At 47.2% G+C, this 24,003-nt stretch overlaps 1 protein-coding gene across 1 annotated transcript in view; it reads right to left on the reverse strand.

Annotated features, from left to right (window-relative positions):
* Positions 1-24,003, reverse strand: part of Clasp1 (cytoplasmic linker associated protein 1) — a 212,633-nt gene that overhangs the window by 166,062 nt on the left and 22,568 nt on the right. Inside the window, exon 2 of the mRNA XM_038349426.1 lies at positions 17,543-18,021. Within this exon, the coding sequence (XP_038205354.1) occupies positions 17,543-17,737 (195 nt within the window). The 5' untranslated portion in view covers positions 17,738-18,021. The remainder of the gene's footprint in view (positions 1-17,542; positions 18,022-24,003) is intronic.

Genomic DNA, 24,003 nt, shown 5'->3' on the forward strand with positions numbered 1-24,003 from the left:
TAAAATAATTATGTATATTCTATTCTGCAGACTATCCAAAGGGCATCTAATCACATATACTCTATTCTGCTCTCCTTCAGAGAACGAATGCATTTGTTTTGGTAAATGCCCATGAAATCCAGCATTCTCAAAGGACTAGACTTCACTATGAGTTATTCTGAAGAGGGCTAAGGAGCTGGGAGACCCTGAACCACACTTTCCACTGCACTCGAATCTCTTCCCAGACAGGCTTTATCATCTCGTCCAGGTCCTTCTCTGTCCCTGTGACAAACACACCGATGAAGTAGAATAAAGCAGGAAAACTCTTTTTTTTTTTTTTTCAGGACGGGTTACTCTGTCCTGGAACTCACTCTGTAGACCAGACTGGCCCCAAACTCAGAGATCCATCTTTCTCTGTCTCCCAAATGTTGGGATTAAAGGAATACACTACCACGCCTGGCTGATTTATTTACTCATTTAGTGGTTTACTTAAAACACTGCCTGTGCTGCCTTTTGGACAAGCATAACTTCACTTGCTACCTGAAACAATAGTTAAATTTTACAAGAGAATTAATTAATAGAATGACCTGGAGAAATGGCTAAAACACTGGTTGTTGCCCTTAACAACCTGCTGACTGCCACACACACATCTGTAAAATCTTTCTTGTGTGCCCACCCCACCTGCGGTTTTAGGGTATAGAATAAGAATACAAAGTGGACCTGGGACAGAAGGCTCCCGGGCGCTGTCCGAGCCTCGGTTCACAGTGACATCTCCTGTCTTTCACTCCCATTGGTGTCAGAGTGTTTATCCCAGAAAGATTCCCACAGCACTGACAAAAGCAGCTTCAAGGGGAAAAGGGTAGACATTTGGCTTGCAGTTCCAGGTTACAGTCCATCATTAAGGGGAAATCAAGGCAGAAACTTACAACATCACATCCAGTCAGAGCATGAGAAGAAGCACGCATGGCCTTGCTTTGTTTCCTTGTTTTCATCCAGCTTTCTCCTGTCTCACATAGTTCAGGATCTGTCCAGGGAATGGTGCCCATAGGCCCTCAGACATCAATAAACAATGAAGACAATCTCCTACAGACATGCTCGCAGGCCAACCAAACCCAGGCAATTCCTCAACTCTGGTGATTATAGGTTACCAAACTGTCTGTCTGAAAATGAACCATCAGCTGGAGTACTCTCTAGTCCCAGCATCTGGGAGGCAGAGGCAAGCGGATCCCTGAGAGTTTGAGGTCAGTCTGGTCTGCAGAGTAAGTTCCAGACCAGTCAAGGTACACCGAGACACTTTGCCTCAAAGTAATCATCACACTTCTTCAAACATTCCCTTTAAAAGAACAAAACATAAGCCATAAGATCTACCCACTAAGCAAGTAATTTAGATTACAGGCCTCGGTTGTGTAGCTGCCACTTGCTAATTCTAGAATTAGCCACCAATAGCCACTCCCCATCAACTCCCCAGTTCCTGGCAAACTCCAATACAACTGTAATCCATCCTTAGGCTACTCTATCACTGAGGGGGTGTGGGTAGGAGGGATACAGGGCATTCACTCCTAAGTCACAGGATCCATAAGAACCGGCTTGTCTGCCGCGCGGCCATTGTGTGCTGAGGAAAACAAGGATGCCTGCTTCTCTGGAATTACTCCCTCCATTGCACAGTAAAATCCAAACCAACAGTCAGATTCAGCTTGCTTTTCTGCACTGCTAATCAACTCTGAACATTTGGCCACAGCATATTTTACCATCTTCTATCTCAAAATTCTGAAGCAGAAAGAAAAAAAATCTACAGCAACCATATCCCCCTCTCTTCTCTCTCTCTCTCTCTCTCTCTCTCTCTCTCTCTCTCTCTCTCTCTCTCTCTCTCTCTGTCTCTCTCTCTCTCTGTCTCTCTCTCTCTGTCTCTCTCTCTGTCTCTCTCTCACACACACATACTAAGCTAAATGCTAAAATGTAGTAAATGAGTAATTAAAATACATAAATTCACACCAGTGTTTGCTCATTTAGCTGGCAAAACTCATCAAAACAGTTCATATACTAAATACAGAATCTCTATAGCTATCTAAGTTCGATGTTAACAGCACCAGATGAAAACCCATGGGGTGGGGAGGTGGAGAAGCAAAGCTAAAGAACTGGATCCGCCTAACAAAGCCTTGGTCCAACTTGAAAGCCATCACTTCTCCTTTCAAGTAATTTTTTTTAAATTTCACTCACACATTTCTTTCATGAATGCACGGACATAGTGCATGCATGGAAAATGTGCATTTGGTACCTACAGCCTCTGTTACTCTCAGGCTATTGTGATGCAGAGTCACTGCCAAAAGCCGCATTCCAGTCTGAGGCAAACACCATCCACGTCATTAGGAATGAACAAACGAGGAACAGTCAACTCTTCTAACCACTTAGAAATGAAAGGCCGTGCCCTCAATCAGTCAAAAAGCCCTCTCTCCAGCCTTAACTTACAATCCAATCCCCCTCCTGACCTCTAGAGAAGAGTCACCTTGTTTACCCTGCGTCCCTTTATTAATGGCTATCAGACGGATAACCTTGAATTTCCAATTTAGGCTCTCTTCACAGAAGTGACCTCAGAGAAAAATAGCAGGTGCAGTGAAATGCAGCCCCAGCATTCACCTCCCTCCCTCCAACAGGCCCTTTTGTTCCTAGGTAGAAGATAAATACCTGTCTTCCTCCTAACTTAGTCTTAAAGTAACTGTTTAGAACAGAGCGCTAACCCACAGAAAAGCCCCTGTACTTTAGAGGACGGTTTCCCTGTCCACACAAGCTGGTCACCGTGATAAGACGGCCTGCTTAATAAGGCGTCTCCTGTAGAAAACTGTGTTCAGATCCCAGCACCCACGTAAAAGCTGGAGAGCAGTGCGGGCCTGTAAGGCCAGCGCTCAGAGGCTGACTGGGAGGGGACCGGTTCAGTGAGAGAGCCTACCTCAAATGACAAGGTGAAGACACCCGCCAATAACCTCTACCCTGCAGGCGCATGTACACACGCACTCACACGCACACACGAACCACCACACCACACACACACACCACATGCAGAGACACATGCACGTGCCTACACACACAGAGATGCACACACAGAGACACACATGCACGCACACACGCACACACATGCACACACACACCGCTCTTCTATACATCTGCTGGACTTTTATAAAAAATTCCTCCCCCTGAAAATATAAGTTCCTAGCCATTACTGCTAACCCAACAGGAAATTCAAGGTGTTTTAGTTTTCTTACCCCCTACACAAAGAGATTACAAAGCAGGTGTGAGGGTTGGGGAGAACCAGCTGGGCCTCCTTGCCCTCCTGCGGTGCTCTTTCATCCCCTCAGCACACAGTCACGGGCTTCAGCCTGGAGGCACAGCCCAAGCCCTCCACGCCTAGAGCACACCACGCCTGCAGCGCCCTGGTCTAGACGCTGGCCTGCAGAGTTGTCAGGAAAACATTTCATAATTGCGAATAGCCAGTCTGTGGTTACTTTGCTACAGTAGCAGGAAGGGGCTGAGACAGCCCAGTGAACTAAAAGCCTGTGGGACAATCCACGGCTCCTGTACTCAATTGAAGTGCTGCACACAAGGCAGCGACTCCTCTCCCTCAGTTAACCACTGACAGGTCTAGTCAGCTCCACTGTGCTTTGAGTTTGTCATCATTGTTGGGAATGGGGAGAAGTGAGATAGAAGAGATGCCCCCAAGTTATTTAAATGTAATCCACACAAGAATAAACGTTTATTTCTAAATGCTTTCTTTCATGAAAAGGTGTGAGGGACAAACCAACAGGATTGAAGAGATGGCTGAAGGTTGGTATTCTTCAAGAGGACCTGGTTCAATTCCCACCACCCACATGGCAACTGACAACTGCCTGAAACTCCAGTTCCAGGGACTCCAACTCCCTCTTCCGGCCTCTGCAGGCACTGCACTCATATAGTGCACAAATACACAAGCAGTCAGAACACCCATACACATAAAATAAAAATAAAGGTAGTAACAACAATAACAACAACAACAATAATAATAATATTAATAATAGAGAGGATCCAGCCCGGTACACACCTGAACACAACGAGAGACCAGGCCAAAGTAACCTTCAGCCACTATACTGCAAATAAACAGCCCACATTCCTTCAACTTCTGTCTCCCGAAACAATACTGCTCTGCAGATTTTACCACTGCTGGCTATGTAGAAGCAATATAAATCATACCAAGTAACCAAGGATAAGCAATGGCAGGGCTGGACCAACTGGAAAGAAACCACGGGAAGACTATCATACTGGATGCTAGACAACGGGCATGATGCTGCTGAGCACACTTCCTATAGGGCGGCCACTTTGTAGGAATGGGCTTTTTATCCTTATATCCTGGTGACAACCATCAGCTTGATGTTGCTAATTTTACCAAGGTACTGGAAGACCATACAGTTTACAGAGCATCACACAGTGAGGGAAGGTGGGAGAGAGTAGGTGTGCATTCTAGCATAAAAACCTGGTGTGTAAGAGTTCTTCCAGGACTGAAACATTCCATCTGGCAGGAGGCTCCTTTAAGCAGGAAGGTAAACTATCAAAATAGCTTCAGGAAGTCCCTGAAACCCACCAGACTCACTAGGCCCCTCCCCACCAGAATATTTATTAAAAAAAAAAAGCTGAGAGTCCCTATCAAAGTGAAGCTGAGCTTTCTTAGAGGAGAAAATCTACAAAAAAAAAAAAAGCCTCAGAGACCATCAGCCCGGCAAAAGCAGAAACCAGCCGAGCTCCCTGGGAGAGGTCTAGACCAACTGAGGCACAGGAAAAGGACATGCTCCAACCTATTGAGATGCCTGCAGGCTGTGCAGTGTGCTCCAGGTTCCCAGCTTTGTGAGCTGTCACCCATGCTGGGGTGGGCCTTGGTGATGCAGCTGTCTGTGAGTCATTTCTGCTCCTGTAAGTAACCCCTCACCCATACTCCCATAAGTAACCCCAATAAAACTCACTGGTTCACCAAGATAGACATTGGTGGTATCCATATTAGGTTGGTCATAGGCTCCCTATCCAGGGCGAGTGATGTGTGTGTGTTGTGTCTCCCCATGAAAAGTTTGTCGCACAACACAATCTGACTCCAGATTTCAAGGCTCCTGGCTTTTCCATTATAAACTGCCCACTTCACAGAACTGGAGCCACAGAGCCGACGAGTGAAAGCCCTGATGTAGAAAGTCCTTCTAAGCATCTCTGCAGCTGGAGCATCTGCCAGCAAGTGACAGAATAGGAAGCTGGACCAACCAAAGGCGGGTCATGATTTCAGAGGCTGTGAAGATGAAGAAGCAATCGCTAAGGTAGGATTTAGAGCACAGCTCCCCAGAGACTCAGTACAGTAACTGTCCCCTCCGCTGGTGGTGTCCCCATTTCCAGGTATGCAGTCCCTGCCCTAAACAGGATGCATCTACTTTGGAAAATAGCAAAAGAAAAAAATGCATTTTCCCCTTTAAGCAAAGGGATTAAGATCTCACTTTACTTCCAAGCTGCCTGAGGGAAGGCGGCAATGCCACTTAGCCTGCCCCCTCCACTTGCTCTCTTAGCAGATAACAGAGCTGAGCAGAAAGGAAACCAACACACCCAACACAAACAAAGCCAGCCTGGGCTCAAAACTAATAGTGTAATGAGTTTTTAAGTAAAAGCTTTAAAACATTTTTAAATTCTAAAAGGCAAAATTTATATGGCATACACGTCATATACTTGTAATCTGAAAGCAAAAGAGGTAGAAGTCCCTAAATACTAGACCATCTTAGACACCACCCCAAAATAAACCTCAACAATGCATGAACCCCTAAACTGTTCTGACTCCTTTGAGAGCCTGGCATATGTCATAGCAGACATTCCCCTGTGTGGACAGACAAAGTGCTTTCTGAATTCACCTAAATTCAACAGGAGAGTTTTCTGAAGTTGTCCACATCCACCAGTAGTTCTGGGGCCCTGGGTCTCATTCCTCCTTCTTCATTTTACAAGAAGATCTAACACTATACATTGAAACAGCAGGGTCCCAAAAGCCAGCTGCAAGCCACTCCTGGGGACTAAGTTGGCAGCAGAAGGCCAGCCCTAGCACACCCCTCACAGGAAAGAGCAGTGGATTTACCCACCGGCTCTGAGCCCATTTGCATCTAAAACATCTCAGATGAGCAGGGAACTGAGTCCTAGAGAAAAGGGTATAGCCAGATCCGGGGAGAGCTAGCAATGAGTCCTTAGGCCCAGTTGCCTAGCTCCCTACTCGTAGCTCCCCTGCCCATCGAGGCCTGAAGTCACCTGGCTCAGTTTACATTCCCACTTATAAGATACCCTGGGATGGTTTACATACCCAGGCATGTGGGGAGAGCTCAGCTGAAATGCTAAAATATAATACAACTCTTGTTTCAATTTTAAAATACCGTAGTGTGTGGTGTGTAATGTATTTGTGTGAGCAGGTGCATCTGCTCCACAGCACTCAAGTGAGTGTCAGAGAACAACTTTCCATGTGGGTTCTAGGACTGCGACTCAGGTCCTCAGGTGGAAGCAGCAAGTGCTTTTACCCATGAGCCATCCCGCCTGCCCACAACCCTTTATGAAGCTCAGTATATAGGTAATTCATACCTCACATTTTCAATATGCAAAAGGAATGGCATAGACCTAAAAACACAGCATAATCATCACCAAAGAGAAGTTCTTGAGTCAAAAGGAGTTGGGAAAAAAGGGCAACATCTCCCTTGATGATGCACTTAAAGTCTTAAATAATGAAAGACACAGACAAAGGAAATGGAGTTCAAACAGAGGCACACGTGGCAACCATGGAAGGCCTGGCTACTCCTTGGGTCTGTCAGCCCCCTGGAAGATCCAGGAAACACTTCCCCATCTTTTCTCATAAAATAGTGATTTCAGACACAAGACTATCGGTGGCTTTCAGGCTAGGAGATGCTCAGTGGGTGAAGAGCCTGGTGCACAGCATGCGGACCTAAGTGTGGGTCCCTGGCATAGAGTTAGGCCTTGCAGCGGCGTCGAGAGTCCCAGGACAGGCAGCTCCCAGGGTTGCTGGCCAGACAATGTTGCTGAAATGGCAAGGTTCGTGAGAGAGTCTGTCTCCAACAACAGATAAATGAATAAACAAATGAGCAAAGGCCCATGCCCTGAATTTTGTCCACAGAACCCGCATCAAGATGGAGGAGAAAACTGACCCTACAGCGTTTTCCTCTGACCTCGACATGCAAACCATGACACAGGGCCACTACCTGGAATTGTGCACATACACACAGTAAGTAAAATTAAAAGAAAACAGATTATGATTTAACATTATATAACAAAAATTTTAACATAAAAATATTCATATCTAGCCGGGCAGTGGTGGCGCACGCCTTTAATCCCAGCACTTGGGAGGCAGAGGCAGGTGGATCTTTGTGAGTTCGAGGCCAGCCTGGTCTACAAGAGCTAGTTCCAGGACAGGCTCCAAAGCTACAGAGAAACCCTGTCACAAAAAGCAAAAAATAAAATAAAATAAAATAAAATAAAATAAAAAATTCATATCTACATTTCTAAATGTTCATCAAAATTATCTCATGGGGTATATTTTCTCAAGAATATCTTCTATGAATCCAAAATCAAATTTATCATGTAGGCTATTCACAGTCAATATACAATAAACTATATCCCGAAGCCTGAAATTCTTTTTTTTTAAGATTTATTTATTATATATACAGTGTTCTGGGGCAGCAGATCTCACTACAGATGGGTGTGAGCCATCATGTTGTTGCTGAGAATTGAACTCAGGACTTGAAGAGCAGTTAGTGCTCTTAACCTCTGAGCCATCCCTCCATCCCTGAAGCCTGAAATTCTTACTAACTCCTAAATTAATTCCACTACTTTATATACTCAGACATGTACCCACACATAGACATGCATGCACAAATACATGGACACATGTGTACACATATCACATATATACAAAAAAAGTTTTCTTTCTTTATCTGTTGGAACAGTCTCTAACTGTGACATCTTCTTTATGCAGCTACTAAAACAGTGGAAACCATCAGGCATCGCGGCTGCTTCAGAGGCAGCCAAGTCAGAATATTCCGGCTGATCCCCTGCCTCGTGCAGAACAGCACCTGTCCCCTTTCTGTTGGATTTGAGGCCTGTTCCACAGGAAGGAAGCCATGCCTTAGAAGTCCATGAAGTCATGTCTGTAAGGTAAGACTATTACTGTTATCCATGCTGTCAAACTGCCCTCTAAGTGTTTATATTCCTGCCCACGGACAGTGCTGCTCTCATCCTTGACCACAGAAGCTGCTCCCACACTGGGAAGCATGCATAACGGCTGGTCAAAGGGCAGAGAATAAGGGACTACTGCATGCTCAGCCCTGAGGGGGTTCACATCAACCCACCCTCAGATGGCTCAGGGAACTCACAGGAAGAATGGAAGAGCCAGGGGATGGAGAAGAGTGCTCTGAATACTGAGTTCTACACAGGACTTGGCTGTGTGCTTGTTAGCCTGCACGAGATCAGTCAACATTCAGCCACAGCACTAACCAGACTCAGGGTTACTTAAAAAAGTGAGGGGAGAGATCCAAGTGGGAGGGAGATATGTTGGTGGGGCGAGGGGGACATTGGAACCGATATATGCTCAAGATATAGAAACAATATAGAATATATATGCTGTATGAAATTGCCAAGGATAAGCAATATTTTAAAAATAAAAGAAAACCTGCCTCTGGCATGCCTTGTCACATAATCTCAGAGAGGTTTCTTCCAGACTTCTCTTAGGAGGCTTCCTGGGATGGAGACTGAATAATCACAGGCTTATCACCAAACACTTCCCTGAAGATCACAGCGGGTTGCATTCAAAGCTCTTAGGGTGCCTGGCAGTCAATGAGTACTTAATAAATGCTAGTTATTGTAAACACCAGCTTTCAGGCCTCATCAGCCTCACTGCTGGCTGCGTGTGCTCACCCAAGACGGTTCTCTTTGTTCTCTTGGCATTCAATTAATGATCTCTTATCTGTAGCCTTATTTAAATTTTAACTTTTGAAAACAAGGCAAAGTATAGGAGTTGTATTTAAAAAAAAAGCAAAATCTCCCAAAATCCAGGGTCCTCGTTCAATGGGTTTATTTGCTCCAGTAGCCTTTACGCACTGCCAGCTGCTCCACTCAGGGACTTTATCAGCAATACGAAACAACTCTGGGCTTTATCTTATTACAGAAGATCTGAGTCTCCTGTCCCAGGACACAGGCTAACACGCAGGCCTACAGGGAGGCATGCAATATCAACTCCACAAAGTTGACTTTGAACAACTCATGTATTACTTGACCCCAGTTACATATCCTCATTGACTTCTTTTATTGACCACACGCTACCTGCACAACACTGTGGCAGCACCCCCCACACTGGCTGGCATTGTCCGCAGAAGACAGCACTGGCTCCATCACAGCACAAAGGTCAAAATGGCAAAGCCAGGATGTCTGAATTATTTCCAGTACAGTTTGTTGTCTGTCATATGCGCGCGCGTGCGCGCGCACGCGCGCGCACACACACACACACACACACACACACACACACACACACAGACACCCTTGGCAGTCACACAGATGAAATGGCGTGTACTGAGGCTGTCTGCTTTTGCTTCACACTGCTCCCTGTAGCTTTCTACTTACAAGAGAGGCATCTATTTTAACTGCACCAGAGATATTAACTTGCCAACACGGCAAAGTTGAGAAGAGCCTCTTTCCCGACCTGCTAAAGGATGCACCACTTGGCAGAACCAAGCAACCAGCCAGAAAAGAAACAGAAGCCACTTAATCGAAACCCAACAATCTTTTCTGGCTCTCCTCTCAAGGACACAGGAGGGAAACAGGAGCCTCAGGAAAGAAGCCAAGGCTAGAAGATAAGCAACGGGAGAAGCACCTCCCTATCTGTCCATACATCCACCACTGCCCATAAATTCTTGGGTTCACTGAGCTCTAAAAAGTGGCTTAGACTAACTTTTCCACAGAGAGAGTGCTGCCAAAGAGGGCCCCCAAACGGCTGCTACTGACTTAGCATCTTCTTCATGGCTGCTCTCAATCCACTTTTCCATCACGGCTTTCGAACAGAGAATTCCCTACTAACCTTTTTCTCGTCATTCCCCTTAAAGCAGTCATACACATTCCCATGGGACCATTCACAAGGGACTGTTTACCATCTCTCACTGCCCAGCATGCCCCTGCCCTCCTGTATGCCCGAGCTACCCCTCCAGTCAGATCGTATCAACCTTGATGGAATTAGGAAGCTCCAAATTCAAACGCCCAGCAGTGTGGTACAGGCCTTGAGACAACCGCACATGGAGGCAAAGTTCACAAACCTACCCTGCCTAGACAGCAGCCGCACAGTGTACAAACAGAGATGAGTCCCATCCTCTCCACACAGTGGGACTCTACAGCAAACATCTGCCAAATCCCAGAAACCGTAATTACTAGGTCATCACTCCAAAAAAGTCACCTGGCTTCTCCGAGCATCAATTTTCTCATCTACAAAACGGAAGTGACACGAAGTATCTCATATGGTAAAAAGTAACTCCTCTCAGCGTCATCTGGTACAGTGGCTGTCTGAGCCACAGGCTGCCATTATTATCCCAGAGTGCTGTCCATTGGTCCGCAATTGCTTATCCAGAACTTGAATTCAGGTGTGTTCTAGGACACAGACTTTGAGGGGTTTTATTAATGTAAAACATGCTATTTAATATTGAATATTCTCTGAGACAGCAACTATCAACCTCCTTCTGCAGCAGAACATGTCCTCAGCAGCCGGTAAAGAAAGCCTGTGATGCTTCCTGGCAATTCCAACGGCAAGTAAGCCATGGGAAACAGGGTTTTTAGGCTAGAGAACTGCGGGAAGGCCGGTGGCGGTCTGTTCACAGAAGCTACTGTGCTCACCTACAATGCCGGGAGAAAGGCTGGAAGGCTGTATTCACAGAAACTGCCCTCCTCTAGGATGCTGGGTGTCCACAGAGCTCACCAAAGGCACAGGCGCTGTTGAGGATGAGAGGCTATGGAACCACACTGCAGGCGGTGTAAAGGTGGCAAGATTAGCTGAGAAAACTGCACAGCCCAAGTCCCTCTCATTGCCTCAGGCTGCCACAGCCACCAGCCTCTCAGGGGAGCTCATTCTTTGGAACACAATGATGGTGGGAACGTGATGGCTCCGCATACGTGTAGGAATGGACCCCAGCATCTCTCCTTCCTTACACCACGGTGAGTGGGAACGTGATGGCTCCGCATACGTACAGGAATGGACCCCAGCATCTTTCCTTTCCTTCAGGCTGTAATCAAAGAAACCAGAAAGGAAATACCAAGAGTTGGGGATAGTCGTGCAAGCCTATAGTCCCTGTACTCAGGAGGTAGGGCAGGAGAATCTCTGTGAGTTTGAGGCTAGCCTGGAACATAGAGAGTTCCAGGTCAGTAAGGGCTACATAGTGAGACCCTGTCTCCAAATAAAAAAAGAAAAGAAAAAGGAGGAAGATGAAAAAAGGAAATGGACAACCAGATCGCTGAGAACAGCCATGTTCAGAATTTGAGGGTTTCACTTTATTTCTGATATATGGGTAATCTAAAGAGAAACCCCACGGGTGAGAAGGGCCTCCAGTCTCCCACGGTCACTTAACAGAGTGAAACACTTCACAAGGTATTCCAGATTAAGCAGCACCCCATGGTGTGCCCTGGTGTGCCATGATGTACGAGTATTTAAATTTTCAATTACACAGTGTGTGCATATGTGTGTGTGTGCACCTGTGCACATATGTGAGAGGAAGGGACAAACACAGGCACAGGTGTGCCATAGTGCACATGTGACGTCAGAGTTCTCTCCTTCTGCCTATGGGATCAAGCAGTTGAGCTCAGGTCACTGGGCCTGTACACAAGTGACCCTACCCACTGAGTCACTGTGACAGCCCTGTACCACTATTTAAATAGCCAATTACTGAGCCCTTAAATGACTTGACATGTTGGTCTAGAGAGATGCCCCACTGGCTAAGAGTGCTTGTTCTTACAGAGGACCTCAGTTCAGTTTCCAGCCCCACATGGTGGCTCACACCATCTGTAACTCCAGTCCCAGGGGACCTGATGAGGACACCAGGAAAGCATGTGGTGCACATCCATCCATGAAGACAAGACACTTAAACACAAAATAAAGAAATATTTTAAAATGACTTGGTATCGGGGTGTGTGTGTGTGTGTGTGTGTGTGTGATGTGTTTACATAGGTGTATACATATGCATGCAGAGAGAGCAGAGGTCAACACTGGTTGTCCCTCCTCTACTGCTTTCCACCTTCTTTGAGACAGGGTCTCACTAACCCTGGGGCTCATGGAATTGGCAAGGCTAACTGGCCTCTGCTCCCCTCAGCCCCTGCACCGGGTGACAACCCTGTGCCACTGCATCCAGGGGGAGCTGGGGATCTAAACTCAAGTCCCCATGCTTCACAGGGAGGCACTTTACTGACTGAGCCCTCCAGCCTCCTCAAGATGACTTCCACCAGTCAAGGACGCCCACAGTCAGTTTACTGTACCCAACAGTGACAGACTAGCGATTCAAACCGGCATCAGCGAGTCTGAAGGAGAGAGTTCTAACAGGCCACGCTGCTCTAGGCAAGTTTTAATCCTGAAATAAAATACTAAAAATAAACTGCTCTAATCTAAACTAATGCCCCCATTCCCAAATTACATGCAAATGGGGATTCCCACTATCCACCTGATGGATCATTAACAGCGCCATGCTTAAGAAAAAGAGGCCATCTGAGTCAGATCAAGGCGGGCAATGTTACTGATCGATCGCAAGGCCAAAGTTTCTGTGAATCCAGTTTTGCTGGGACATGTCCAAGCCTGTTCATTCACGTACTGTCTTTAGTTGTGTTTGTGATCCAGATTACCTGAATATTTGCTAGATAACCATGTGTTCACAATGCCTAAAAATACCGATCTGTCGGGCCTTTAGGATCTTATGGAAGGCTGGACCCATACTTAAGAGTCATACCTGATGTATCAAGTTAAGATGCTTTCCTGCCACTGTGATAAAGCACTGACCAAAAGGAACTGGAGAGTTAAGAGCATTTCCTGCGCCCCCAGAGGATCCAAGTTCTGTTCCCAGCACCCACATCAGGTGGCTCGCATGCCTGTAACTCCAGCTCCAGGGAATCCTTGAATATCTGCACTCAATCACCTACACATAATAAAAATATTTCTTAAACAAAAGAGAACTAACCAAAAGCAATCTGGGAGCAAAAGGTATACAGGGCTTATTTACACTTCCAGATCACAGTTCATTAATGAGGGATGTCAAAGCAGCAGCCTGGAGGCAGGAACAGGAGCAGCAGCAGTGGAGGAATGTAGGTTACTGGGTTGCTCTCCCTGGTCTGCTCAGCCTGCTGTCTTAAATAACCAGGAACTGCCTGCCAGGGGTGGGATCATACACAGTGGACTGGACACCCTACATCAATCATTGATCAAAGCATTTCCCACCGACATGCCCACGTGTAATAGAGAAAAGCCCTTGACTGAAGCCCCCCTTTCTAAGCGTGCGTGAACTGCACAGTGGCACCCTGTCTCCAAGGCAGTTAGTTACCTTTCCTGTTAGGAAAATAAGGACTGGGAGAACTCTTAGTCAGGAAGACTAGCCACACAAGCACGAAGACCCGAGTTCAATCCTCAGTACCCACATAATCTCAGTTCTGAGGAGCTCAACAGCTAGCCACAGCCAGCCTAGATGTCAGGAAAGTTTCAAGCCAGGTGAGAAGTCCTACCTCAAAAGAAGAAAATAAAGTAGCTCCTGACAAATAACACCCATGACTGGCCTTTGGCCTCGACACACGACCCTCCACACAGAACAGGAAAAGAAATAACACGAGTACTGTTGCTTTAGAGGCCAAAATGACATCACCTTTCTCCTACTGCCATCTCTTTAGTCCTTAACGTAGAAGAGTCTAGAATTGCAGCTTCAGAGTTGTGTTCGGAAAGCTAGGCTCCTCTAGCCCCACGATTTTAAAATTAAAGTCTAATGAAATGTACTTCAGATTCTCAGAATTCTTGACTAAGATTAGGAGAGATAAAGGAGGCGGAGCATAAAAGGTTAGTGTCCAGATTTCACCAAAGCCAGCATTCACACCTGAGGAGCAATCTATATGCTAAGTCCACCCCTGTATCCAGCATTTGCTGAGCCCCTACCAGATCCAGGGTCTGGGCATTTCTGCAGTCAGAGAAGTGACAGAGCCAGCACCTCAATACTTCCAAAGGAGGGGGTGCTCCGTCCTGTAGGATTAAAACCACAGAACAAGCCTGGATACACAACCATCTGTATTAAAGCAGCAGACGTCAGAGCTGAGGGCTCCCAAGTGACATGACACTCAGTTCACCTGCACGACAAATGGGTTAGCGAACCTGGTCACAAGTCCCAAGCTTTGTCACTTTACTTCCCAACAACCTGCCTTTGCTGGTTACCTCCCTAGCAGGCACGGTGGCACACAAGTGCTGTCTTCCCAGGACTTGGGAACTGGAGACAGGAGAAACATGAGCTTGAGATCACTCAAGTTCAGGCCAGCCTGGGCTACATAGAAGACCCTATACCAAAAAGAGAAGAGGGAAGAAAAAGGACAGGAGAAGAAAGGGGAGGGGAAGGACAGAGAGATGGGTGAGCAAAGATAAAAGAATTACTCCTCAGAGTGTTAGTTAAGTCTTAAACCTTCCCTCCTGTGACTGAAAAAGGACTGAAACTTCAAGGCTCTCCAGGAAGTGGTGCTGCTTACATCTGTCTTGCCCAGAATCCCATGTGTTTGTATGCGTGTGCATGCTGCACCCGAACAGTGACGCAGTCGCCTGTTTTAACCAGCACCCCTAGACAAGGCAAGAGCCACCACTACGGGGCTTAGCATGCAGTGGCAGGAAATAACCAAGACTCCCTCATTCGGTGCTCATAAAACTTGATCATCTGTCTGGGGAAAGGCTCAGGAGGTAAAGTGCCTGCCGCACTTGCACAAGGACCTGAGTTCAGATTCACAGAACCCTGTAAAAGCTGGCCTTGGGAGTGCATCTATAATCTGAGCGCTCCTGTAGGGCATGGGGAGGAGGGATCAGAAGCTCCCCAGAAGTGTGTGGCTCTGCTAGCCTGGCACCCACAACAGTCGTGAGCACACACAGCAGAAGTGAATAAGAGACCCTGCCTCAGACCAACTGAAAGGCAAGGCCAACGCCTGAGCGCTGCACTGTGACTCTCGAGACCGTGTTAATAAAGCGAACGTGGGATGGGCAGAGCCACCAACTAGCTGACTGGAATTAGTCATAGAAGCCAGGAATACAGATAGGGTCAGACAGGAAGGAGAAGGGAGGGACTTAGGATTCTGGGACGTTTGGTGGGAAGAGGTGCTGGCTGGGTAACCAATAAGAAAGGGAAGGTCAGCTGGTGACTCCTTCTCTGCTCCTTTGACCCTAAGGTTATTCACCCCAATAACTGCCTCTTGAGTTTTTATTGGAAATAGAACAATTCAGCAAAACACAACACTTGAGGTTCTCCAACCTACACCACACACCAAGGCATACGCACATTCACATACACACAAGCATGCATGGATTTAAAACAATCTTTTAAGGGATTGGAGCGATGGCCTAGTGGCTCTTGCGGAGAAGCTAAGTTTGGTTCCCAGCGCCCATGTGGTGGCTTTCAACCGTCTGTAACTCCAGTTCAGCTCAGGGAGATGGCCTCTTCTCGCCTCCATTGACACTGCACGCATGTGGTGCACAAGCAAACATGCAGGCAAACACTCATACACATAAAATAAATATAAATAAATCTTTTAAGATTAGTAAATAATCTGATTATCCTGACATTATAAATGGGAAACCTGAGACTCAGAGACATTACAAAGCCCAGTGAAACAGGCCCCACAGGTTGCTAATTAACATCTTATTATCCTACCATAATCTCCCCTTCCTGGTACAGTCAGACTCAAGTACCCGCCCTCCTTCCTGTGAACACAGACTTCCCTTAGGAGAGGGAAGAGCACCTTTGCTGAGACCAGTGGTTAAGCAGGAGGTGGGAAGTCATCCTGGACAGGCATCAAAAGGCACTGCCCAGCGGCCCTCACTGCCCAGGGGCCCTCACTGCCCAGGGGCCTTCACTGCCCAAGGGGCCCTCACTGCCCAGCGTCCCTCACTGCCCAGGGGCCCTCACTGCCCAGCATCCCTCACTGCCCAGCAGCCCTCACTGCCCAGGGGCCCTCACTGCCCAGGGGCCCTCACTGCCCAGGGGCTCTCACTGCCCAGTGGCCCCAAAGGGAGGGACGGGAGGAAGTAAGGCCTACTGGCCAGGGACATGCACAAGGTCTGTCACAAGCTCAGAAAGCACTCTTCCCCCACCCCACCCCACCCCCCGTCTTCGCCCCCCATATTACCTCAGCGACTACTACTAGTCTTGCTAAATTTCCTACACACTAGTGTCTCTGCCAAATGCTTCTTACCATACACACAGGAGTAGCGGAGCCATGGCTCAAACACATAAGCTGTCAACCCTGACAAGCACAAGAGGACTCTACCTCAGGACCAATGCGCTCACCATAGAGCACCAGGTGGCCTGCATACGAGATAATACTCATTAACTTCTGCCAAGTAAATAGACCGAGACAGGATTTCGGCTCAGTTTCAAGGATGGGGGATCCACAGGTATACCCAGTGTGGTGAAGGACTGTTACATACGAGGTAATGTCTTAACAATAAGAGTTCACCGTTCTTGGTTAAGACTGGGGCTTAATTGTGTGTGGAATGCAGACCAAAAGGAACCCGGTAAGCACCAGCTCCTAAGTCCAAATCAGCCTCAGGCACCTGAGTCAGGAAAGAGGGGCACAAGAGAGCTGGTGTCTGTGGCCACCTGACCAAGTCTGCCACAGCAGCCGCACTGCCAGCAGCCGCACAAGGGGGCAGGTGAAGAACACCTCTTCAGGGCTTCAAGCGCCCTGTAGTTTGCATTCATGAAGCTCAACCTTGAATGGTAAATGGTCCAGGTTCACAACTTAAATGGGCTGTGCACAGCCACCTCCCTACAGACACCCTTCACCTACTGCACATGAAGAGCCCTAATCTTCAAAGCCAAAAGCTATCCTCTAGCCATTACCCATGAGTCAAAGTCACTCCTTGACAACCGAAGACAACTGAAACTGTTTCTGGTCAGGTACCAAGTCCAAAAGCTATCATCCTCTAACCATTACCCATGGATCAAAGTCACTCCATGACAACCGAAACTGGTTTTGGCCAGGTACCATGTAGATTTCAATAGTAATTTGAAAGTAAAATGTTCTACATTCTGACCCCAGAGACAGCAGTGAAGACCAGTCACCAAAGTGTCCAAACCTCCGATGTCAAGACTGCAAATGCTTTTAAACGTCCCCACACAAAAGTTTCCCCCACTCTTCCTATAATTTGCATGCATATTGTGTTTGAAATCGAGGGATCAGGCTGCTAATACTTCCCTAACGATTTTTTTCCGGACCAGTTTCGATCTGCCAAGACAGCCTTACCACCTTCAAGAGCACCTCCTAGAGCAAGGCTTACCTTGTAATTGCTAGAGTTCACCCAAGAGGTAGCGAGTCCATCCACAAGCTTATCTAACATGGTCTGGTCATGCTCAAGGTCAGCAGACTTCTGCTTGTCCGAGAAATAGTCTATGAGTTCCTGGCCAACCTGCAGCCGTTTCCCCACATCCTTCTGCAGTACCTGGGCCAGACAGGACTCCATTCGAGGTTCCATGGTAGGATTCAAATCCAGATCCGGCCAAGGCTAGGGGGCGGTCAGGATGACTCCCTCCCGGTAGCTGTACCGGGAGGTGGCCTCTTTGTTCGCTGAAGGCTACTAAGAGCGTGTGTTTCAAAGATGCAATCCGGGGAATGGCAGCAATGCACCATGTGTGTCTGAAGAGCAGCTGGTCGGATATTAAAAGTCCAATTTAAATAACTAGCAGGCGATAAAGGCGAGAGTGGCGGAGTGGTGACCCACGACTAGGTCTGGCATCCTTCATAGTTCAGCAGTCCACTCTGCAAAAGAAGAGAGGAGAACAAATCAGCCGGGGGGCAGAACGCGCAACCGTTAGGAAGCATTTCGTCACAGACAAAGACACTCCTGATCACACGCAGGGTGGGAAGCACGAACACTTGGCGAACGGAGCAGAAAAACATGAGTATTATTTTTATTAACAGAATGGCAAAGCCCAAAGGATTGAGCCAGAGAGCTGTGTGCTTGGTAAGCCGGCATTTTTCACAGTTCCCTAGCCTGTAAACGCACAAGTTAGGAAAGCAATCTTCTGCTTCTAGTGGCTTCGGTTTTGCTTCCACCAAACCCTCGCACCACGCTGAGTCATGGTAGGCACTGCCCTATCACCTATCTCTCAATAAACTCAGTCTCCTCTAAACACCCCTAAAACAAGCTTGGTCACATTAGCCGAAGGCAAAGGCAGCACCTACACTGTCCGTCCTGCTCTGCAGTTTCACAACGGGGGCAGCCTCCTTTCCGAGCAAAGGAGAAGAGAGGCAAAGGGAAGGAGATAGGCTGTTGACACAGTATTCTCTCTTGACAGCAGCTCCACCAGGGACTACTACTTGTTATGAAATGAGTTCTCAAAATCATGCTCAGGTACTGTAAACACATAAAAAAGGAAAAGTACTAAAACTGAGTTTGGGGTTTTTCCAGTGCTGAGGCTTGAACCAGGAACTTGTGCATGCTAGGAAAGGGTTCTACCACTGAGCTCACCCACCTTTACTCTCATAAAATGGTTTTCACTAGACAGATTTAAGAGTTAACTAGTTAACTATAGCCGGCAGAGTAAAATGTTTCTTGTTCAACTTCTCTCCTACTATTAATTAGTTCCTTTCGTTCTAAATTAGGAAGACACACAGGAAACCCAGCTTTCTTAAGATGCAGCATCTCAGAGCTGGAAGACTGGGAGTAAGAGTGCTTGCTTCCCAAGCATGATGATATGAGTTCAGATCCCAGCACCCATGTAACAAGCAGGAAATGGGTCTCACATGCACCTATAACCCCAGCACTGAGGAGGGCAGACACGGAGGATGGATAAAGTTTGTTAGCAAGCAGTCCAGCCAAAACACGTGAGCTCCAAGTTCAGGGAGAGGCTCTATCTCAAAGGAGTTGGAAAGACAGTGATTGAGGAAGACACCTCCTTTGGTCTCTGCGTGCAAACAAAGGCACGAACACACAGGTGTGTATAACACACACACAATGTAATTTAAAATGAGGGCCAAGAAGATGGCTCAGCGGGTAAAGACACCACACAAACCTGGTGACCTGAATTCAATCCCTGGCTAACAAGTAAAGACAGAAGGAGAAAAACGACTCCACAAAGTTGTCCTCTGACTGTAGGCCCATATTTCTATATCGTGTAGCAGCCAAGCTCTGAAGCCATAGGCTCCACCTGAGGTGGTCAGGTAGCCCTGCAGACAGGCTGTCACTGCCCTAACCAAGGGTCAGGATGTTGTTGCTCCTTTCTTTGTAATTTGGAGGATGCCTGATAGAGATGCTGATTCAAGCCTACCTGACAGCTAGCATACAGAGCAAAAAGCTAGAGGCGAAAGTGACAAAAAGCCACTCACCTGGTTACCTCGGAGACAGAATGCTAATGTATTTCCCCCTGAATTAAGTTTTGGTATAAAGACTGTTTGGATACTAAACAAGGAGAAATTCTCCAGGATGTGAACTCAGGACTTCATGAGGGACCACTGAGAATCTCCCTCCCGATAAAGCCATGTGAGTTGTGTCTTTATTTCCACACCCCCACACCGGTCCAGAGAGATAGTTTATGTTGGGGTTAGATGTCAGGGGCTGCTACCGGACCCCGGCATCTGACCTCCACAGATGTCCTACAGCATGTACAACCACCCTCATGATATACTTTTAAAATATAAAATGTAAAAATAAAAGCATTCTACATGGTTCCAGAAAGACAGCAAGCATTCATTGTTCAACATCAGCTACAGCATGTGGGCCATGGACTCAGCAACACCAGTCAGTGCATAAGCAAGCTCTCAGGAAGCAATATTCTCAGAAACGTCAGTAAGTACAGTTAAGTTGCCAGCCCTATCTGCTTTCTGATATAGCAAAATGTAGGGCTACGGCCAGAACTACTTACTCTAACCACCATGCCTTCCCTGCCAAGATGGACTGACATGCCCAGAAACTGTGCCAAGATCAACCTTTTCTTCCTTTAAAAGCAAAGTCAGGAACCTGCAATGTAAAACCTGAGACCACCAGAGTTCGTGTGAAGAGATGGTACTGCTAACAGCACAGCCTTCCACCCAGAGGGGACACCAGATGGTGTTTGTGGCCTAAGTCCAACTAACTAGAGATTCTAACAAAAGGTACCTGAGGTTGCCCTCTGACCTACACACATGCTGTGCCTGCATACACTCCCACAGACACACATATCCATGAACACAAACGTGTGTATGTGTGTGTGTGTGTGTGTGTGTGTGTGTGTGTGTGTGCATGTGTCAGAGGGGACTTGGAAAGGGCTGGAAGGAGAAAAGGGAAAGAGGAGAATCATGTAACTATAATTTAATTAAAAATAAAAACCACCTGAAAATGTCTCGAGGCATGCACAGAAGACAGGTATATTATTAAGCAGCCAACCCTGGAAGGCTAGACGCGGGAGAAGTCACTCGCACTGAGCCGAAAGCAGCAAGCATCCATCGTCAGCATCTCCCTCCTTCCACAGTTTTGTAGCAGCCAGAGCTTAGCATGCTCTGGGCAGGAGTCTCTGCTCTTCCTCCTTCCCTCTGCTCCCACCACAGACCCCGGGCTGCAGCCCACACACACACTACTCAGTGAACACCACGCAGGCCCATGGGAAGACAGGTGCTGAGCTACACTGGCTGCTGAAGCCCAGCCGGGTGACTCCAGGGCTCTTGCTGCCTAGAACAAGGAAGAGACAGGCAGACAGCTATGGGTAGCATAGGAAGAAGACAAAACACTCGGGGACCCAGCAACACTTCAGCTGAGGGCCAAAGATGGAGCTCACCTCAGTCAGACTCGGGGCCACCCATCCCAGTCCAGCTTCCCTTTGTCATCACACCCAAACTCCAGAGAGCTCCCTCCTTTCCCTCCCTCTTCTACTTTCCTCACGGCTTCAACACCCATGGAGATGACTTCAAGCTTCCACTCACCTGCCCCAGGATGAATGCTCTCTCCCTTCTATTGGCTCACTCACTACCAGCAGCTTGTAGATGTCCCCTAAATCGCCCATCTTCAGCAGGCCCTCAGTGCCATCGGGGACAGACACGGTTAGCAGTTGTCTAGGAGCTGGAGAGTCGGCTGGGCAGACAAGAGTGTGCAGTGCTCTTACAGAGGACCCCAGTTCGGTCCCCATCACCACAAAAATTAAAATGTTTAAAAAGGATCACTTCTCTTTTCTACTCCTCAAACTCTCTCAAATACAGAAAGAGAGGCATGTGCTCAGACAGCTGCCACAATGGAGGTGAGGCTTGCAACACTATTCCCTCTGCTTATCCTCCTGCTACAAACTGTCCATACAAACGGGGAGGGTTCTAACTCACAGAACAGGGCTGCAAAGTTTATGTTTTTAAAAAAGAATGAAGGGCTGAACAGATAGTTTCTCTCTCTCTCTCTCTCTCTCTCTCTCTCTCTCTCTCTCTCTCTCTCTCTCTCTCTCTCTCTCTCTCTCTCTCTCTCTCTCTCTCTCTGTGGGGAGGGGGGTGTTGAGACAGGGTATCTCTGTAGCTTTGGAGCCTGTCCTGGAAACTAGCTCTTGTAGACCAGGCTGGTCTCGAACCCACAGAAATCTGCCTGCCTCTGCCTCCTGAGTGCTGGGATTAAAGGTGTGCACCAATCTCCGGCTGCTGTTGTTACTTTTACAGAGGACCAGGGTTCACTCCTACTGAAGCCCCTTCTTCCCAACAAATCTCCCCATGCCTTTTGTTATTTATTTTTATTTACTTACTTACTTATTTATTTGGTTTTTCGAGTTAGTGTTTCTCTGTGTAGCCCTGGCTGTCCTGGGACTCACTCTGTAGATGAGGCTGGCCTCAAAATCAGAGATTCACGTGCCTCCGCCTCCAGAGGGCTGGGATTAAAGGCATGCCACATCCAGGCCCCCTCCTACTTTCTTCTCTTTCGTTTTGTTGGTGTTTTGCTTGTGTTTTGGGTTTGGATTTGGGTTTGGCAGCCCACTGAGTTTGATCACAGTTGCTTGCACAAGCAAAGGCAGGAGTTACTGCTGGAGCTTAGTCCACTTGCAAGCAGCTACAACACTGAAGAAATGAGCTTCTCCCCCAAACATTGACTGGCAACAGCTCTTCAGGGAGGGGCCTTATGAACCACGCATTCCCCTGAGCACTGCCCTGCCCAGATTATCTAATTTGGGGCGTGTTTAGGTTTGGGCTGGGCTTTTTGCATAGAGTATTACTGTGATTTAATAAACACTTATGCCGGAACAGGTGAATAACAAGACTTCCTCTGACCGTTGTAAGCATATAGAAGAGCACCCATCTCAGCTGTCTGAGGACATACTGCAGAGGGGAAAGTCATTCATGGAGAGGAAACAGCACCATCAGTCTCTCTGTCAGCGGTGGATGGTTGCAGAGCAAACTTTAAATCAAACACATTTGCTAATTTCCCAAACTCCATTCTATTGATATTTAATTTCATTCCACTGTGGTCAGAGACCTCTCTGCATGACTTCCATCCTTTTACATGTATTGAGGCTTGTTTTACGATCTAACATATGGTCTCTCCTATAGAAGGCTCATATGTCCTTGACCTGCTGTTACTAATTGGAGCATTCTACAGATATCTGTCCCTTTAATACTTTAGAGTTTAAACCCATCTAGACCAATTCGGGGGTGACAGAGGCCATAGCAATTATCTAAATCTTAAAGTTTTCATCCTATTTCCTGCATTTTATAATTATATAATTCTATACACAGAGGCATATATATATATATAGAGAGAGAGAGAGAGGAGCATACACAATTATTTTATTAAGATCTCTGTAATGTATAGGCATTCCCTCTAAAGATAGGATTTTCAGTTCCTAACACCACATCAGTAGTTCATTTCTTGCAGCAAAATCTACTCAAAGTCCAAACCGCAAAAAAGATATATCCATCCAGCTGGAGAGGCTCTCCCAGATGTACTGAGCTGGGAACACCCAAACCTGGGAGATGAGAGGAAAGCACTGGCTATGTCACTCGATGGCACAACAGCTGACAGAGTCCCAAATGTCCCCGGGAGGCGGGCTGCACCCAGGTGACAAAGAGAGCCTATTCAGGTCTGAGCATCAGTGTGAAGACAGAAGGTAGAGAGCGCTGGGCATGAGCGCATGAGGGCTCTCCTCTGCCACAGAAAGCAGGTAAAGCAGCACAGCTTGCAAGGCGACTTCCAGCTCAACAGTTTAAAAGAAGCATGGCCACCAGGCACAGTGGCACATGCTTTTAATCACAGCACTCCAGAGGTAGAGGCAAGCGTTTGTCTCCAAGTTCAAGAGCAGTCTAGAATCCACATCAAATTGCAGGCCAGCCAAAGCTACATAGCAAGAGCCTGCCTCAAAACTGATGAATTAAGCATTACAGATTTGGGGTGTGGTGTGTAACTCCATAGCAGAGCACTTGCCCAGCATGTGTGGGGTCCTGGGTCTGATCCCAAGCAAACAAGAAAATCTAAAGTAGTAACGCCCTGAGTTGGGAGCCTAATTAATTAATTAATTGATTAATCTTAAGAAATCTTAAGACTGGATAAATGTCTTCTTGTCTAACCCTACCCATGTGAGTGTCATTACCATGCATATTTACAAAAGAGACAGGCTCAGAGACTCGGAAGCCAAGTGAACACCAGTGAGGCCAGAGAGGCGGCGCAGTGGTCAGAGCACATGCTGCTCTCGCAGAGGACCATGCTGAGTTCCCAGCACACCTCAGGTATCTCACAACCATCTATAACTCCCGCTCCAGGGGATCAAACGCTCTTTTCTGGCCTCCACTGGTACTTGCACTAAC

The sequence above is a fragment of the Arvicola amphibius genome, chromosome 12, assembly GCF_903992535.2.
Source record: "Arvicola amphibius chromosome 12, mArvAmp1.2, whole genome shotgun sequence".
NCBI classification, from domain to species: Eukaryota; Metazoa; Chordata; class Mammalia; order Rodentia; family Cricetidae; genus Arvicola; species Arvicola amphibius.